At 42.0% G+C, this 21,127-nt stretch overlaps 1 protein-coding gene across 1 annotated transcript in view; it reads left to right on the forward strand.

Annotated features, from left to right (window-relative positions):
- Positions 1-21,127, forward strand: part of LOC135502719 (sodium-dependent phosphate transporter 1-A-like) — a 149,966-nt gene that overhangs the window by 42,037 nt on the left and 86,802 nt on the right. The window contains exons 6-7 of the mRNA XM_064795692.1: positions 5,556-5,652; positions 17,328-17,447. Of these exons, the coding sequence (XP_064651762.1) occupies positions 5,556-5,652; positions 17,328-17,447 (217 nt within the window). The remainder of the gene's footprint in view (positions 1-5,555; positions 5,653-17,327; positions 17,448-21,127) is intronic.

A 21,127-nucleotide genomic window follows, 5' to 3' on the forward strand; every position in this document is an offset into this window, starting at 1 on the left:
CTTTGGTTTGACCTATATACTATACATGTACAATGTTTCTTAACCTGGATGAATTCCAAAGCACCAAATATCTATACGGTGAGCACAATGGCCCTGGCCGTTTCATTTAGAATGGCAGCCTCGCCTGCAGGGAATCGGGAATTTTCGAACTAGTTGGTCATATTCGTCTGTCTAGGTGGATGACTTATGCGATATGAATGAGATTCGTGAAGATAAAATTAAATCTTTGCCGTACAGTATACCTTTAACATATTTCTATGCAACACAGTGGGAATTAAGCCACCTAGCGTCGATTTTTGATTCAGCGTTGCGGTTGTCAAATCAGATCAGAGATTAAGCTTGGGAGCATGGGGGGTCACAGGGGAGCCTGGAGGTCAAAAACCTCCGGAAGCGAGGATAAGAGATCGTTCCGCTAACACTAACGAAAAGGATGACACTATTTTTAACGTTATCTTATCAAATAACGTATTTCAGGTAAAGAAACACTACTTCACCGCTAACGTTAATTATTTCCAATTGTAATTACGTCAAACACAACCATCAAAGAGGGACCTTTTCAATCATACAATACGGGTTGGACAATCGGTTTGATATACCAGTTTCGGAGCACAATAAACTTGGTAGAACCATGTGATGTCCTTTCACCATGTTCACCTTCAATTTTATCAACGGCAAAAGATTAGGACAGATCCTATTGCCGTTGAGTGGTTCTTAGCAATTTCAGGCCAAAGCCCTTTTTTCTTTTCTCCTTGAGCAAAAGGCTTCACCGCGAGTACCTCGCACAGCAGTAATACTTCCTGGACGATTGAGAAGCGGATTCGCTTGCCTGCCACTTTAATTATGCCCCCGCTCAACGAAGTTGAGATGGGGGAATTATGTTCTTGGCTGGTTTCCGCGTCCGCGTCCGCGTCCGCACTCGATTCCGCTCTATAACTCAGGAACCGCTTGTCAGGTAGACTTGAAATTTATATGGTGTGAAGGCCTAGGGTCTCGAAGGTTCCCTATTGATTTTGGGCCAAAGACCAAATCCAAGATGGCCGCCAGGCCACCATATTGTTTTTTTTGCATTCCGCCGCTTATCTATAGAACTGAGTGAGTGATAAACCTGAAACTTCTGTGGTGTGATGCTCTAGTGTAGGGGAGGTGCCCTATCGATTATGGGCCCGAACTAAAATCCATCATGGCCGCTAGGCGGCCATCTTTGTTTTTCGCAGTCTGCCCCATAACTTGAGAACCGAGTGAGTGATAAACCTGAAACTTCTGTGATGTGATGCTCTAATGTAGGGGAGGTGCGCTATCGATTTTGGGCCCGACCTAAAATCCATCATGGCCGCCAGGCGGCTATCTTTATTTTTTTTATTCCGCCCCATAACTTGAGAACCGAGTGAGTGATAAACCTGAAACTTCTGTGGTGTGATGTTCTAGTGAAGGGGAGGTGCTCTATTGATTTTGGGCCCGACCCAAAATCCAAGATGGCCGCCAAGCCACAAACTTGATTTTTGCATTCCGCCCTATAACAGTTTAACCCGAGAACCACTCCATCTCCATTGCATCCGCGTCCGCGTCCGCACTCTATTCCGCTCTATAACTCAGGAACCGCTTGTCCGATAGACTTGAAATTTATATGGTGTGAAGGCCTAGGGTCTCGAAGGTTCCCTCTTGATTTTGGGCCAAAGCCCAAATCCAAGATGGCTGCCAGGCCACCATATTGGTTTTTTGCATTCCGCCGCCTAACTATAGAACTGAGTGAGTGATAAACCTGAAACTTCTGTGGTGTGATGTTCTAGTGAAGGGGAGGTGCCGTATTGATTTTGGGCACCACCAAAAAACCAAGATGGCCGCCAGGCCACAAACTTGATTTTTGCATTCCGCCCTATAACAGTTTAAACCGAGAACCATTCCATCTCCATTGCATACTGTGATCGGCGCCGATTTCAACTACAACCTACTCAAAGAACGTCTTCAAGTGCCGGAACACCCCCTCCATTCATTTCAACAACTCATCAAGGAACCTACAACACTCAACTGCATACTGTTAGATCACATCTATATCAAGTCGCATCCTGATGAAATACATGCAGGAGTGTGCAGAACATACTACAGCTACCACAACCCAGTCTACTATACGTTCAATCAGTAATAGAGTGGCCACTCGGCATCCCTTGAAAGCAACTCCTCCACTTCGCCCACTGCCTCCACAGCTGCTACCAGAACACCAGCTACGATACCCATCCAATTGATGTTCCTCAACTCCCACCTCAGCCCAACACACCAACCCACAAATTCGGCTTTTTCCATATAAAGCAATGGCGGACAAATGCCCAAGAGCTGTAACAAGCAAACTGTTTCCACTGTGACGACTGCCTTGATCCACAGCTGCTCTCCGAACACCGATTACGATGCCAATCACCGCTTTAAGGCTGATTACTCCACCAAGGACACTTCTTTCCGCTGTAACCACCTCCAGAGCTGGTCTCAGAACACCAGTTACAGTGCTCATAATCAGTCTTTTCATGACTGATTACTGCAACAAGGACACGGTTTTCACCATGACCACTGTCTCCAAAGGTACTCTCCAAACCCAACTTACGATGCCCATCATCAGTCCTTTCATGACTGGTTGATGAAAACTTGTCACACTACATACCGTATTGATGCGCATTTTAGCACATGCGCTTATAAACAAAAATCGCTTGTTTTAGGGTATATTTTCAGCCTTCACTTTGCCCGATTATAAACGCATGTGCTAATATTTTTCGGAGACGTCATCGTCACTGCATCGAAGGGAGGCTGCATGACTTCTAATAACATGTTGGAAAGATACGTGAACAAACTGTCACAGTCCCGTGCTGCATGCTTCCATGTTTAACCCCGCTAGTACTCTAGCATGTTAACTCTGAATACCGCGCACTGCCACATGAAAGACGAAGAGAAAGACACTTTTAAGCAGCAAAACACACAACTGCTGTTCATTCCAGGTGGAATGACCCCTCTCCTGCCACCAATCAACACGCACATCAAGAACATTTTTGTTCAATTATTAGCGCACTGCGCTTAAACTGCGCTTATAATTGAATTTAACTGCACCCTCAATTAGCGCGTGCAGTGCGCTAAAATGTGCATAAATACAGTAAGCAGATTACTACCAGTATAAGCACTTAAATTCATTTCCTTCAACCTACCCAACATTAAAAATATGCCTACTCAGCGGGGGCATACATTGCGATTCACACGAATCGCGTTATGTCTAGTTATGTCCTACATTGAAAAGACAAATAAACAATTAAATTGAACTCAAACAGCACTCTGATAAAATGTGTTGCAAAGGCCAAAGTGGAGCTCATTTCACGCACACCAACCTCTGAACAGTGGTCGACCTGACTGACGAACTTCTTCATTTCATTGATATAGGAACGGTTAGCGAGCAGAATTAGCGTAAGAAAATGCGGTGTGCACGGTATTAGGCATAGTCTATAAGGCAACTGTCACATAGACCTCACGTTTTCACGCCTCATGCGTGACGCTTCACGGGTCATTCATGACCTGAAGAATTCCCCAGGTATTTTCAATATACCATGTCACATAGGGCCTAATTTTGTAGTCATTTTTATTTTCGGCCGATTCATGTCATTTCGTGCGTGAACTCATGAATTTCATAAATGACTCAAAGAATTGGACGGCCAATTCTTTGTGACGTGAACTAGGTGCAGAGAGGAGGTGCCTGCTGTCAAAATCACTTGAATATGTGAGTATCCGATGGTTTCAGATTTTTTTTACTGTTTACGATAGCCCACAGTTGAAAGCAAACCTCACACCTTTCCACGATTTTACTGCATGTCAGCAGGTATACTGCATTTCAAACAATGGTGATTTTCGTGTAGAATTGAGGGAAAAAATGGAGAAATTTAGTATTTGCCCGCCCCCCCCCCCCCCCCAGATGACCTTGTGCCCTCTCCGAGCTAAATACGGACCATGAAATGTTCCCTACACCATACTGTACGATGTTGCCTTCGCTTTCTTTTGCGGCCGTTCTGCATTAACAGCAACATGGTCAACATTTCGTCCTCGGAGTCCATTTCCGTCCGCGGGAAACGCCAAGTGACAAATGAACGAGTTCAAAGTGAACCGTATGTGACATCCCCTAAAAAATGACGGATGAATCGTGACGCGTGAGGCCTCATGTGTGACACGTATGGCCTCACGCGTGAGGCGTGAAAAATGAATCGTTCATTTCTATGTGACAGTTGCCTTGTCACATAGTCTAATGAATCGTTCATTTCTAATGAATCGTTCATTTTTCACGCCTGACGCGTGAGGCCATACGTGCACATGAGGCCTCACGCGTCACGATTCATCCGTCATTTTTTAGGGGATGTCACATATGGTTCACTTTGAACTCGTTCATTTGTCACTTGGCGTTTCCCGCGAACGGAAATGGACTCCTCCGAGGACGAAATGTTGGCCATGTTGCTGTTAATGCAGAACGGCCGCAAAAGAAAGCGAAGGCAACATCGTACAGTATGGTGTAGGGAACATTTCCTGGTCCGAAACACCAGGGGGGAGTTCCACAGAACCTACAAACATCTCGTCAACCATCCGGATGAGGAACTCTTCTTTAATTACATGCAAATGTCTTATCAAACCTTCGATGAGTTGAAGAGACTCGTGCTGCCGCATCTCGAACCTATCGGTTGTAACTGGAGAACTCCAATTACGGTAAAAAAAAGGTCTGAAACCATCGGATACTCATATTCAAGTGATTTTGACAGCAGGCACCTCCTCTCTGCACCTAGTTCACGTCACAAAGAATTGGCCGTCCAATTCTTTGAGTCATTTATGACATTCATGAGTTCACGCACGAAATGACATGAATCGGCCAAAAATAAAAATGACTACAAAATTAGACCCTATGTGACATGGTATATTGAAAATACCTGGGGAATTCTTCAGGTCATGAATGACCCGTGAAGCGTCACACATGAGGCGTGAAAACGTGAGGTCTATGTGACAGTTGCCTTACGACACCAATCCGCGGACCAGCATGACATGTCGTAATAGAGCTGACAAGTCTCCGTAATGATGTCATCGCGCAAAGACATCAAATAATGATACCAAGTTGGTTGTGAGGAAATGTTAAAACGAAATTGTCAGAAGAAATACGTAAGAGGGCCTATCCTCGCAACTACAGGCGATACCAGCCACAGTAGTTCTACTTGTCGCCAAAGAATATTACTGTATGTCTGGATGAAGATGATTTGGGGCGAGATTTTCGGTCGTGGCTGGGCGAATTGCGTATCAACGCTATCAGTGTCAAGGTCATTCGACACAGAAAGCGTTTGCGTTAGTGTCAGCGGAACGAGCTTTTATCCTCTCTAATGACGCCATCACTTAAAATAGTAGTGCAGTGCTGCAGAATCGAGACCTTTCTCGAGAATAGTGGAGCGGAGGACTTTTGGACTGTTGGAACACGGCCCAGAGCATAATTATTGGGGACAATATGCTTTCTCATCCTTTCAGAGAAACTTTACACAGCTAATGGTATTTTGCAATTTCAGGCTGACTGTCTACAAGCTGGATTAGTATTCCTGCCGTTCATATATGCGATAACCATCACCATCAACACATTTTCCATATTTTACGATGGACCTAAAAGTAAGTGAAACGTGTTTCCATGACAATAAGCGATTTTGGCGTTGGTTCGATAGTAAAATCAATAACAAGTCAAACCTAAGAGACTGGTCATTATGTGTATTGCAGGGTGAAAGCTCGGGCACTGATGGTTGGAACGCAAGAGCATAAGACAGAAATATAAGGTTTCATCCAGTCCATCACAAATATATTGGACTTGTCATAATCAAAAGATCCCGGCTTTGATTGTGGGTAGCAATAGTTACGTATACTAGCATTATACCCGTGGCGCAGGCGAATGTAGGTAATAAAGGCACTGGAAAAAAAGGCACTGGAAAAAAGGTACGGAAAAAAAGGCACTAGGTAAAAAAGGCACTGGGTAGAAAAGCACTGGAAAAAAAGGCAATGGAAAAATGGCACCAGAAAAAAAACGGAACAGCCTATTTTCAGTACCCTCCGACCAGAAAAACTAGCTTGGATAGGCAGGGAATCCATATAAAAAAATGATACAAATATCATCCGATTTAGTCCAGTAGTTTAATCAAATTAGATTCAGGGTTTCCTCAACAAAAACCTATTTCTTCAAGATACAATAGTTTATCACAAGAGTGTCAAAAAGTAAGCGACGACACGAAGACATGATGACATGAAATCGCCCCCGGAGCTCACCCATGTGAACTAAAACGGGTTGGGGCAGGTTTGCAGGTTTTTACCGAGAGAAAAAAACTAACAAAAAAACACATACACATATAGAAATGCACCGGGGGGGGGGGGCACCCCATATGAATTTTGGGCCGAGGTGAATTTTGCACCTAGAGATTTTCTGGTGCCTTTTTTCCAGTGCCTTTTTTACCTAGTTTAGTGATTTCCTGGTGCCTTTTTTTCCAGTGCCTTTTTTACCTAGTGCCTTTTTTCCTAGTGGCTTTTTTTCCTAGTGCCTTTTTTCCAGTGCCTTTTTTACCTAGTGCCTTTTTTTCCGTACCTTTTTTTCCAGTGCCTTTCTTTCCAGTGCCTGTATTACCGTCTTCCGGCGCAGGCAGGCTGAAATGGGTTATGCCTGGAACTGCATGGGCCAAAAAATTGAATTGCAATGAAAATCTATTGCACTATCAAAGAGACAAATTAAACCAACTGGATCCGGTTGCACCCCATATGAATTTTGGGCCGAGGTGAATTTTGCACCTAGAGATTTCCTGGTGCCTTTTTTTCCAGTGCCTTTTTTACCTAGTTTAGTGATTTCCTGGTGCTTTTTTTTCTAGTGCCTTTTTTACCTAGTGCCTTTTTTTCCTAGTGGCTTTTTTCCTAGTGCCTTTTTTTCCTAGTGCCTTTTTTCCAGTGCCTTTTTTACCTAGTGCCTTTTTTTCCGTACCTTTTTTTCCAGTGCCTTTCTTTCCAGTGCCTTTATTACCGTCTACCGGCGCAGGCAGGCTGAAATGGGTTATGCCTGGAACTGCATGGGCCAAAAAATTGAATTGCAATGAAAATCTATTGCACTATCAAAGAGACAAATTAAACCAACTGGACCCGGTTGGACCCAGAACCTGTGCTGTTGCCGGCATATACAAGTATATTAATTGGTCCGATAGATATGATGAGGTAATGTCAACATGACTCGTACCTTGGTCAGCAATAGACCCCTTTTTATATGGAGAAGAAAAAGAACTCAGATAGGCCTACACATGTCGCCTGCCCAATGGCTCGAACCAGTTACAATATCACTTGTATCACCAAGTATAACTTTAAAATGCATGCTGCTCCGATCCTAGCAAGGTCTTGGGCAAGGTACTTAGTCAACAGGCAAGCTAGAGGTTCAGCACCATGAGCAGCTCCTTGATAGGCCTTGCCAAGATTGCCTCTTCAGATACATGGTCACCATGTCACCTTGGTCATCTTCATTTGAAATTCCCTTCATAATAAAGGGCTAGTTCTGGCTAACACAGCACCCTTAAACAATGCCCCTATCGTGTCCCTCAGAATATCCCCTCAACCAGAATGTTTTCACCCCACCAGGCCCATGGGGATATCTGCTGTATTTAAATAGGTTCTCAATCTCACCCAAAATAGATTAGTCTGTAGGATATACATGTGTGCTAAACACCCGAACGCCACAATACATATAGACCCTTTATCTTGTTGCGTGCAAAGAGGCTGGTATGGAGTTGTGTATCGGTGGGTGTTTAGAAATATTTGCATAGGTTGAAGATGGTGGATCACATGGTCACATGCAGAGCCATTGAATGGTCAAAGGGGGTTGTTCCTCTTAGTTAAAAGTGAATAAAGCAATCGAAGTTAAAATGAAATGGGAGAACAAATAGCAAAAGTAGGTACCTGAACAATTTACACTGATATTTGTTTTGCAATTTGTATTTGTTTTGGTATATTTCCGCACTGTTGACTCATGAAATGCCTCCATATGCTAATGAGAACTCCTGTTGACTTTTGACCATCCCCTTATGATGATAACCATGCCCTTATATGGAAGCAACAAAAACTGCTATTTCTCCATAATCGCTCCAGAATTCCAATATCAAAGCCCTCCAAGACATACTCTGTATCAAGCTCGACTCTAAGGAGAAGTTTTTGGTCATCCGATCTAAACTGACTGACGAGTTAGATTACAAACTATTAAACCACTACGTCCATTATAGTAGTGATGATGTTAAATCATGACCACGCAAATAGCAAATTGCCTAAACTAAGAAGCATAATAATCAATATAACATGGGGGTATGGTTTGCAACAACTGGTTGTGGGATTTAAGTTAAAGACCATTTAAACCATAGTGATCCAATTGATGACGACAGAGTTCCACCACAGGCGGACATTTGGTCAATATTTACTCACTAGATGTCTACACTTGTATGGTACAGATATTCCAAACACTGGCATGGTGACGACAGAATTCCACCACAGGCGGTCTTTTGGTCAGTGTTTACTCACCAGATGTCGACACCTGAATGGTAGCATAGCAAATGATATTCTACCAGGCGCGAGGCGTATTCATTCTGTTAGCAACACAACCATTCAATATTGAAAGGTTTATATTGCTAAGGATACTGATCAAGGAATCCAAAGTTGTTGTCAATACGGAAGTCTCAATCGGACTTTGTACGAAGAGCATTACTTCGTCCCAGGAGCTAAGCTCCAGAGCTCGAATGGTTTTACCATGTCGCTTAAAGGCTAAAAGATATATCTTATTTTGTCGAAGATCAGGACGTAAGAGTAAACATTTTGAAAAATAACTTAAATATTCCATTTAAATAAATACAATGAATAACACAGCGGTAATCGAACAACAGATGAAACATATTGGTGTGCTAACCCCACTTTACAACAAGTTACTGCTAGTAACCAACAAAGCTCGACCATAACTTCGAATAGAGCAAGGCTCGACTAAATTTCAACAAGGGCTGTGGAGTCTGGTTAACCCTAGTCAAGGGCTAGTTAACCCTAGTCAAAGGCTAGTTAACCCTAGTTACCAACTAGCATCAAATACAAGTCAGCAAGGCTCTACTAGCAGTCAACAAGCCTTAACTGATAGTGGTATTAAAGCCAAACAAGACCTTGAGGTGCTAGTTGTTACTGGTAAAAGCAAGGATTTCTTAAAGGGTAACTCGTGTAAAATTTCACCATATAATGTTTTAGCTGTTTTTGACAAATGACTACGTCAATTTCTCATAAACCGGTAAGGTTTTCGAATCGAAATGCACATTTTCTAGAAATTGATGGTTTAATCTCGCCCGGACGGTTCGCTTCAATGCCGTTTTCGTTGATGACGTCACAACATGAACATTTTCGCGGTCGCGGTGGTTTACATTCAGCGATTTTATAATAAATCTAATCAAAAATGGAAAATTTGAGCGTTACATTTGTGATCAACAATTAAAAACGGACGTATTTCCGCAAAGTTGTAAATCACATCATAGTATCACTTTAAATAAACATATCACATTGAATGACTTAGATATTATGACAGAGAAGGAATCTTGAAACACCATAGGATCTACCAGACAAAGATGGCTGCCAGGCTAAATGATTCATTGGGTAAGACAATCTCGAAAACTTACACTGAATTAACAAATTAGTTCTTGCCAGTTGATGACGCAGATTATCTTTATGAATACTTAAGAAATGATGACCTCGTTACCAATGAACTCGATAAGTGGTTAGGGTGGCTGAGTCTTAGGATGGGAGCATTGACCGCTTTGGCACCGTCAACTCTTATCACTTTAGGACATTGTAATGAGGGTAACCAGAAAAAATCAATTAAGATAAATGGGCCAGGAGACTCCTGTAACACAGCTAGTGACAACCATTGAGAAACCAAAGAAACAAAGATCAGAGAAGCAATTAGCGTGGTCACAACAATTAGGTAAAAGATCACAAGAAATTAAGAGGTTAAAAATAGCATCGCAAAGCGTGCATACCCCCTCAGCCTATTAATGTTGAAGGTGAGATAATGGTGAAATTGGCTTACTGGAGTGGCTAGTTTGCATATGGAAATTAAAATTGTGGAAACCTATTTTGAGGATGTGAGCGTGGCGGCCATATTGAATTTCGAATCGCGCTGATTTTCGAAAGGAACCTTCCCCTTACAAAACTGCATTAGGCCTACACTCACTAAAAGTTAATTCCATCCTCCCAAGTCGTTCTCCTCGAAATTGACGGAAACCGATTTCAAACACGCCGCCCTGGTGGCCATATTGATAATCGGAACAAGCCCGTTTTCGAAAGGAACCTTTCGCTAGTCACCCCCAATGAACATACCAAAAATTGAACTAATTATCAAAGCCATTCTCCTCGAAATTGACGGAGACCGATTTCAAGCACGCCGCCCTAGTGGCCATATTGATAATCAGAACGAGACCGTTTTCGAAAGGAACCTCGCCCTAGTCACCCTCAACGTACATACCAAAAATGCATTTGATCGGACGAACGGTTCTCCTCGAAATTGACGGAAACCAATTTCAAACACGCCGCCCTGGTGGCCATATTGATAATCGGAACAAGCCCGTTTTCGAAAGGAACCTTCCTCTAGTCACCCCCAATGTACATACAAAAAATTTAATTGATTGTCAAAGCTGTTCTTCTTGAAATCGACGGAAACCGAGTAGCAGACGCCCGCCCGCCCGCCCGGACGGACGGCGCACGTGACGACAATACCCCTCTAGCCCATTTGGACTGAGGGGTAAAAAGGGATACCAGACAACCGGTCGAATCCAACAAGGTTGAACCAGAACAAGAACCAGATCGTCAACCCGAACCCGAAACAGAACCTGAACCTGTCTCTAAGACATCATATGGTAACTTAGTAGCTGTGGCAGCAGTTGCTATTGTCGCTAGCATTTACTTTATGTTTAAGAAAAAGTTAAAACCTGGAAGACCAGAAAATACTGTTTTTAAAGAGAAGGTTGTAACGGTGCATATCCCTGTCGTGAAAGAGGTGATTAAGGAATCAAAATTGTTTTTAATGGAGTAGTGAGTTACCTTAAGTTTACATTAAGTTAAACACATTGTCTACAGTTTCTAGTGAAAAATGAAAGGTAATCCATTTTCTCACTCCCATTCAAAACATTAACCACACATGGTAAATCCTGTTGGTTTTTAATGAATAAGTTTTCTTGAAGTTTGAGAATTTTCTTGAGATAATCTAAACTAGTTGATTTTTCTTTTGAACGGTTTCTCTTTTTCATTCTTTCATAACAAACCACTCGATCTCTTCTGAGGTAAATTATGAAATTGGGTTTAACGCACATATTTTTGTAGTGTTTGGAATATGCGTCCTCTAGGCTATTAGATTGACAACGAGTTAAATTCCCACCGACCCAACTCAGGCGTGAAAAGATATGATGAGTGGAGAAAATGCTTCTCTCCACAATTATTGTTTTCCCTTTAACAGAGCACCATCTCTCACTGAATGTTTCCATCGCCATCAATTGAAATTCTTCGGAATATTTTTTCGCGTTATTGTACATGAGTTCAAGTAGATTTTTCCCATTATAGTTTCGCCACACCTCGAATGGTTCTGGTACTATTACTACGTCTGAGACTTTTTGTTCCAAGCAGAGCTTGCTGTCGCAGCCCTTAGCCGGCGGAGGACAAAAAAAACAACTATACGTGGCGGATATTAAAAAAAAAAGAATACAATTCACAAATCATTTAATTGACATTATATACACATTACACATTACACATTACACATTACTCACGTAAAGGCCTCGCGTGCTAGCTTTATAATTGAGCGGAAAAATGCGGTATAATGCGGTTAGGCGGCGCAGGATGTTCTTGCGTTAGGTCTCACTAGCCAGTGCAATGGCCGGGCCTACCTGGCTCCACAAATGGCGCGACGTCATTTCATGCATAGCCCTGTTCAAGTGGCTGTCGACCTTGCAGTATATCACTCTCACACATAAACCTATACATTTCTGAATAGCTTGTCGCTTCTAGAATACATCTTGCCAGCTTTCATTGTTATCAAGTAATTCAGTCATGAGAACATGGGGGCAGCACAATACATGAGACACCCTGTACATCGATGAAAATTTTGAAAATTTCACCTTGCCGCCTTATAACTTGACGATTAACATGGATGGTGAAATAATATTTTTATAAACTTCTACTTATCACCTTGAGAAAGCCAAATAATAACAATTTTAAATTTTGATACCAAAATAGGGTGTCGTTGCGGCTTTTCTTTGAGCATTTTGACCGCGAAGTCTCACCTTGAGAACATGTGCACTCTGACAGGAACCAGTTCATGTCAACATCCGATTGAGCTATAAAAAGCATGCGAGGCCTGGTCACTGCGGACGTGCACAGAAGAAGCTGATATTTTCCTCAAATAATCGTCAGAGCTACCTCTTCACAAAATACCCAGGACACCGACATTTGAACATGCAGCAATAGCGATATGATAGGCTTATCTGTATCCATGGTAATCGCCTGAGATTGAAGAACTTTTTTTTTACCACTGGCTAGTGAGACCTTAAAGATTCGCCATGTTGTTCAAGTGAGTTTTCTTGTTGCGACGTCAAAACGTCGTAACGTCTAAACAATAAAGAAACGCGCAATCCGCGGCCAACAATAAACACAAACTTCGCGTCACGGATGACGTCACATATAATGTCCGTAGATGACGTCATAATACTCATAGCGAGTGCGCATGCGTACTTAGTTTCGGACATACCGCCGCGCGGTGTATTGATCATGGACGAATCGTCGCGGCTTCTGAACGAGTCGCCCGTATTTGGAACGGATCGGAACACTTGCATTCAATAATTCTGACTTCCCGGAGGCAATGTTACCCTCAATAGCAATTCTAACCATATATTACTAAATAAAGTTTCGATCACTGTAATCAATGTATTTTTCATAATACGTACTGAATGGCATCGTGGAGATTCCATCTTCTGAGATGAATATCTTGTCATCAAAAAGGACACAGGCTTTTCTTTTCAACCTCCTCCAAATAGATCTGATGCTTTTCTGATCTTAAATATCTCATTTTGTGATCACTTGACTTACTGTTTTCAAGACAGTCGATGAAGTCATCGAATGAGATATCTCTCTGAACCACGTTCTTGGTAATTCCCTCAGTTTATTTGCTTCTGAATCTTTTGTCATGTAAGCATATATTTTGTTCTCAAGGCAATTAATTCTATCATCTCTTCTCCTTCTAACCCGTGTAGTAGAACTCATACATCAGAAGCTTAGACAATTCCAAGACTGAAGCAACAATGTAAATTGCTTTGTCATATCTCTTGGATGTTTTCCTCATGCTAATAGCTGCGTTCTGTTCGTCAAATATCAACGTACTCCCTACTATACAACAGTAGAGCATTTCACTGTTGTCGATATCGCATTAAACAGTGAACATTCTACTGTGTGTTTGCTTTTGCGCACATTCTCTGCGCAACGAAGAACACCATTATTGAATATTATATAAATATTGCATGTCAAGCCATAGAATAGTCAAAATTATTTGTCAGGTAAAAAATTATTTCACGAGGCTTTGCGAGTGACCCAAACCACTGTCAAAGTGATTTTTAATCGGCGGATACGCAAATCATGTATGGAGCCAAGACGTGTACATTATGTACTGTAGACAGTGTGTGTTTTACATTAGCAGACGATGTTTGTTTGAAGCGAGTCCAGGCCCAACTTGAATGCCTTGTACTTTCTGTTCGTGGATGTAACAGTCCCACCCAATGCAACCTACCTACTTTGTGGGTGTAATTCAAGACCATGACAGTATCACTGTGCAACTTCCTGGCTTAAAACGCCGTAAATATGCTGTTTTTTATCGCCGATTTCGCCGAAATCTTAATGGCCGCCATTAGCAATATCGCGTCATCGATGACGTCAGCCGTGGAATAATGCCGTGGAATAGTCAAAATTATCGCATGGCACGTGGTCGTGAATGACGCGACGTGATTGGCTCACATACTAATGAGGTATGATAATCTGGAATATTGTTGAATGACCACGTGTTTTTAATTTGTTCTATATATAGTTTTTGACTGTAGCCGAATAGACAATTTGAACTTGAAATTTTGACTCTTTTATTTCATTTTAGCAGTGAGGATGGGCGGCAACAGGCGGTATCATTTCCAACAACATGTCACAATAAGAGACCTTTTTCCCCTATGTGCCAGGAGTATGAGGGGTTGGGACGGTTAGGTCCTCTCATTCCCAGCCGCCAGTCACAATCTGGTAAATTTTTGTCTCAAGTATGAATTTTGGCAATGATTATGGGTCGGGGTCCTATCATTCCCAGCCGCGAGTCACAATCTGGTAACTTTCTGTCTCACGTATGAAATTTGGCAGTGATCATGGGTCGGGGTCCTATCATTCACAGCCACGAGTCACAATCTGGTAACTTTTTGTCTCACATATAAAGTTTGGCAGTGATCATGGGTCGGGGTCCTATCGTTCCCAGCCACGAGTCACAATCTGGTAACTTTTTGCCTCACGTATGAAGTTTGGCAGTGATCATGGGTCGGGGTCCTATCATTAACAGCCACGAGTCACAATCTGGTAACTTTTTGTCTCACGTATGAAGTTTGGCAGTGATAATGGGTCGGGGTCCTATCATTCACAGCCACGAGTCACAATCTGGTAACTTTTTGTCTCACATATGAAGTTTGGCAGTGATCATGGTTCAGGGTCCTATCATTCACAGCCACGAGTCACAATCTGGTAACTTTTTGTCTCACATATGAAGTTTGGCAGTGATCATGGTTCGGGGTCCTATCATTAACAGCCACGAGTCACAATCTGGTAACTTTTTGTCTTACGTATGAAGTTTGGCGGTGATCATGGGTCGGGGTCCTATCATTCACAGCCACGAGTCACAATCTGGTAACTTTTTGTCTCACATATGAAGTTTGGCAGTGATCATGGGTCAGGGTCCTATCATTCCCAGCCACGAGTCACAATCTGGTAACTTTTTGTCTCACATATGAAGTTTGGCAGTGATCATGGTTCGGGGTCCTATCATTAACAGCCACGAGTCACAATCTGGTAACTTTTTGTCTCACGTATGAAGTTTGGCAGTGATCATGGGTCGGGGTCCTATCATTCACAGCCACGAGTCACCATCTGATAACTTTTTGTCTCACGTATGAAGTTTGGCAGTGATCATGGGTCGGGGTCCTATCATTCACAGCCACGAGTCACAATCTGGTAACTTTTTGTCTCACATATAAAGTTTGGCAGTTGTCATGGGTCGGGGTCCCATCATTCCCAGCCGTAAGTCACAATCAGGTTACTTTTTGTCTCACATATAAAGTTTGGCAGTGATCAGGGGTCAGGGTCCTATCATTCACAGCCACGAGTCACAATCTGGTAACTTTTTGTCTCACGTATGGGCCCACTCATTGTTAGTTCAAGAAGCGGATAATAGACGGCGAAAGCATCTGGTCAACTGTGAACTGTCCACTGTGTAAGCGGAAAATGGAGACAGTGAAGAGTTCACTGTTTTGTGCGGAGCATGCTCTGCAAATATGCAAATTGAGGAAAACCTAGGATTGGCCATGAAGCTCCTGGCTCTTTCTCCGTCTGTGACCAATTCAACTTCCATCCTGTTTTACCTTAAAACGAGTTGTTCATCATTTTAAAGCAACCTTTCTCGAAATCAGTAGTGGCATCCATCCTCCTGTTAGTGTTAAAATCAATGTAGGACGCCAACAACTTTGACTGCTTGAAACTTATCACAGGATAAACCTTCGTACCATTCCGTGATTGAGGTAAAACTGTAGCATCCTGTAATGCACTATGTAGTTAGTTTTATCCTTTTAATGTCAATATTAACTTTTCTACATCAGGTCTTTTCTCGTCACCAAGTAATTCTCTCTGGTTAGGACTCAATTGATTATCGTCGATTGAGAGAGATTCAGGACAGAATGGAAAGTTTTAATTTGAACTTTATGTTTTCGGGGTAAGCCAAGTCTACATCTAAGAAGTAGCCTACTTCGTTGCGCTTAGGAATTACTTGTATCCAGCTTGACATCGTCCCGAGAGCTTCTGGATCTTCTTTTGGTTTTATCATCTCAAAACTGCCATAAGGCTGAGGTTCCATCATTGACCAACCGTAGAGATTATTTGCATCAATGTAAAGTAACTTGTGGTGATCATCGGCCTTAACGTGTCTTGTTCCCATCACTCCTGAAATACCACCTCTTATTGCCTTTTCAAAAGTAAAATAGAATGTTGCTAGCTGTTAGAAGTTCTAGGTTTACTCCAGTGTGTTTCAAACCAGGTTGCCAGGTGAAGCCATGTGCTGAGTAACAATGACAAGGATCGATCTGAAAGTAGTTCAAATTGACATCCCTGAATTTCTCAAACAAATCAGCTAGAAGTAACACAACAGTTTTGAGGTACAGATCAATCAACTCTCCATGATCCTTGAAATTAAAAGGATCCTATATCTTTTTTGCCTCTTCGTAAGCTGAATCAGGTGCCATTTTATTCTTTAATTCTTCAAAGAACATAGACTTCCCAAAGTAACTAACTTGATAACTTTCATGTGATGTGTAAAAGGAATAAGGATTGGATCCTTTCTTTCTCAATAGTCTGGTTTACCCTGTTTATGACCCTGTTCCAATTCTGTCTGATGACCCTTGGTTTTCCTATGAGTTGCCATATTGATGTAAAAAATTTTGAAATGACTAGCATACCTATCTTCTCATATTTTTCTATTTTCTTAAGTATGTTCTTCTTCTTCTGCCAACTTAGAAACGAGGAAAAAAGTACACTTCCTATGGTTACGTAACACTACCCAAAGCTAAACCTATTTGTGCAGTCATGACTCCAGCTAATGCTGAAATACCAACAGAGCCTGCTGTTACACTTACACAATTATGACCGTGGCTAATCCCAGTAATCACGTCAAATGCTTTCTTGTATTTGGAAAAATCTTTCTTCTACATTCAATCTTCTCATCCAAGAACTTCTTCACATCGCTGATTTGTTGAAGTCTGAAACCTTTAGGGGAATAGCTGGTCGGGCTATGACTGGTCAGGTTATGACTGGTCAGATCTGGATAAACCGATTCTCCCGTGTCTATTAAGTTGATGAGCAAAACTAGAATCTATTGTTGTCTCTGGACTGGAATTCAGGATAATAGCCAAAATACTGTGTTATCACTCTTTCCCAGATTTTTATCATAACCTATTGATCTCCATTTTCTATCATTACAGTGTTAGGCTTTGACAAGATTCCACTCTACGGAACTTTCATCCTTAGTTTTGGCTGTGGCTTGATCACAGGCCTCGTTGTGTTCTTTGCAGTCGTACCATGGCAGAGAAAACACATCACAGGTAAGGGCATGCGAAAAGTAGACATGTGTGCGGCAAAGGAGAAGTAGGGCCGAACATATTTATTTTTGTAGGGCCGAGTTAATCCTGTATCTTCATTATGTAACATGCAGTTTTAAAAACGCCCCAAAAATAACTTTTTTCTTTTCTATTATTAAGTTCTTTTTCACAATTTATGGGTGAACTATGATGCAAACATTTTTTTTGCTTTGATTAGGAAATTCGTGCTCAATTCTTCATTTTGACGATTAATTTTAGTTTGCCACATGCAATTTATTTTCCTGACAGCTGGTCATCTTTGAGAAGTCCCCTCATTGACAGCAAGGCAGTCAGTCAGGGTCTTCATGGATTGGGCCATTGAACACAATTGCCATTACTCTATTTCCCTCTGTCTAAGGTCCCTTCATAATATTCATGACAGAAATTAAGCACGGACCCTGATCGAGCCAACCTCCACAATGGGTAATTCATGTGAATTTGGAATAGCTAACCAATAGCCGAGTTGCACATGTCAATTGGCGGTCAAAGAAGACCTAGGCCTGAGTTTCAAACAGGCAGACAGCGTCAGTTTCACAAATGATCGATCACAATTGCTTTGATTCTGAGGTTTTACTATCGTCAGCAATGGGAGCGATTATGCCATTTCCTTTTTTGCTATCCGACGTGGCCTTCCAAAGGCAATTTAAAGGTAGTTTCATGTCCACAGTTCATCAGTGGAAGTGGATCAACAAGAACCCTTGCCAAAGCGATGGAGGAGCTATTCAGTGAACGAAAAGATCCGGTACCTGTGGGACCTTGAAGCAGCGCTTACTGACGGTACTGTAACAAGCATGAGAGTTGCCATTACTACAGGATTCCAGTGACAACCATGAAGAAATGGAACCTCCATGACATGGAGGAGAAGGCTGGTGAAAGTCGGGTTGATGACAGAAGCGTCAAGCAGCGACAGGTTGGTCTGTGGCCAAAAATGGAGCAGCTTCTGTACGAATGGTTCGAGGGGTGAGAGAAAAGATGTTGCCGGTTGCTGTGCAAGATGTCCAGGAAAGTTCCATGATCATCTTCCAGACGTGGTTTGATGCACTGCCGCCAACGTCGCCAGGAGATAACAGAAGCCAGAACTATCCTGCATGGTTTTCACGCTACAGCAGGCTGGGTTGAACGTTTCGTGGCAAGGAAAAAAGCTCCTTCCGGAAAGTCAATAAGATCACCACCACGCTCCCAGCAGACGCTGCAAGCAGGGTCCATGTCTTCCGGACCAACGTCACCCAGACCATCGAACGATTCGACATCCCAATGCAATTGATTTTCAACATGGACCAGACGTTTGCCCTGTTTTAGTTTAAGCCGTTTTACACAGCCAACGAAAGGGGAGCAAGATACGTTGACGTCCGCACATCAAGAAGCAACAATCAATTGTACGATTACGCTCACCATAACGTTCCCGCGAAGACACAATCAGAGCTGTTTCTCCTACTTCTCGAAAGATATCGAGTGCATTGCACAGAAGATTTCGGCTTCCAATTTACGCAACTTCAAGGAATTTTGGACTTTATTCCTGGAGTCTGTACGTCGTTGGTACAACCTCCAGACCTTACGGTTATGAAATCGTTTAAGGGTCACATGCGACAAAGTTCGAAGTTGTGGAAGAAAGAGATTACGGACGATGACGGACAATGTGAACGTATCAGATTACCTCATGTGGTGAACTTTTTAAGCGAGGCCTGGGAAGCTGTCTCAGTACAGGTGATTTGAGAACGGATTTGAAACTGCCTTCAGAGCAGCACCAGTAGACGCTTGGCCACATCAGCAGCTTGACGAAGAAGAGGAACCAGGAGTAGAGTTTCAGAATGTTGTGCGTGATGACTTTGAAATGAACTAAAGTGACATTTGAAAATTGACGCTTTGTGTATGATGGTGTAATGGACTAGTCTTAAAAATCATAGTACAACTGCAAACGTATCAGTTATAGCTAACCTTGATTGAGGTGGTGTGCAATAATTCAATGGTATGCATGGACTGCGAAACGCAATAGCTGAAATCCGAACACTTTTGTCAAAATATGCCGGGAAATTTGGATATTGATGTAGAAAGAAGGGTTCAATTACATCATTTAGTTGAAAAAGTGTTGTCGTGATTTCCAAAAAGGTGATAATACCTCTCATCTCTCATGTCATAAAACATTTTCAGAAGACGCGACAAATCTCAGGCCCTTCTGATGTTTTAGATGTCCAATACAATCGTAGAATAAAAAATGGTGATGAGATTTGTTTGAACCACCCCCTATAAACCCTCATTTCCTTGAGCAAACCCTGTACAAACACCATTCGTTACAAAAGACTCCTCGGCTCATGGCCTCATCACCAATCTATTTTAAACGACACCTATTTTTGACATTCAATGGAGTTGTCAAAGAGTCTTCGCCTGCACGTCACTGGCTATTCACAATAAAAGCCAAGCCCATGCGTCACAAGCTAGTGTCAACCTGGTAGGAAGGGACCTTAGACAGAGGAAAATAGAGTATGTTCAATTACAATTATGGGCAGTGGGCATGGGCTGTTCAGGGGCTGTATGTTGCAGCTTAACTTTAACTGATTCACAAACAAACCTAAAATGACAATGATTCAACCGGATTTAAATTTGGATGGCCACCCAAAGGTATGAAGCGTTTACCTAGAAACCCATTGAATACAGTCATGTTCACAATAGGAAATCTGACGTGAGTTGATTTCACTGTAATTGCATGAACGTTGGCCAACTCAAGCTCATACATGAAGGATTGTGGGTCTTTATCAAAAGTCATGGAAGAGATTAAAATGATTACATAAAAATCCTAAGCAAAAATGTGCATTTATCACTATTGAACACATCCTATGGAATTACAAGTGGCAAAATGATGGTAATTGAACACAATTCATGGGCTTATATGCGGTATTTTTTAAAAGGCACATGAAATAACTAAAGGTATTTTTGGACCTTTTTCAAATGTCTGTTAGATGGGATGGAATTTGGTGCAACGGACACGTAACCAACTAAATATACCATACCCTGCTGGAAATAGAATCCAATTATCTGCTTTTGTCTCTGTGATATTTAAAAAAATCGGTGCAAATTTACTCTCTGGTAGGACTGTACATTAAAGGAATGGGCCGCTTTAAACTTCAATAGGTTTATTCTTTTCCTGTTTGATCATTACTTTAATTCTGAAAGTTTTTTACGGTTTTCCAATTTTTTTCTTTCTTTTTGGGTTCAAGAAAAACACGATATTCGTTATTCTTCGCCCTTAAAGGATCAACGAATGCCTAGCGCGCGAATTTCTTTCCCGCTCCCCAATCGAAGCCGGCGGAAATCCGCGACGTCATTTCGATTTCACCTTGTATTGTGTCCTCTAATCGAGAACATAGTGTGTGAAAGGAAGACGAAAGTTTGTGTAGCTGAACTTAACCATCTCAGATGTTGTCTTTATTCTGTACTTCTATCATGATGTACCACCTACATTAGTTCCTACTCTTATTAAAGATGGCAGCATGGTACACTACAACCTGGATGAAATTACATACAATCTGAATGTGAACTCCATCCACAGTTAAGACTGCAAATAAAAACTCATTCACTGCATGAAATCCTATATTTCAGCGCTTCCTTAGATGCGTTTAAAAGTGTCTGACATTTAAGTGTTTGCTCAA

Source organism: Lineus longissimus, chromosome 19 (genome assembly GCF_910592395.1).
Source record: "Lineus longissimus chromosome 19, tnLinLong1.2, whole genome shotgun sequence".
In the NCBI taxonomy this organism is placed as follows: domain Eukaryota; kingdom Metazoa; phylum Nemertea; class Pilidiophora; order Heteronemertea; family Lineidae; genus Lineus; species Lineus longissimus.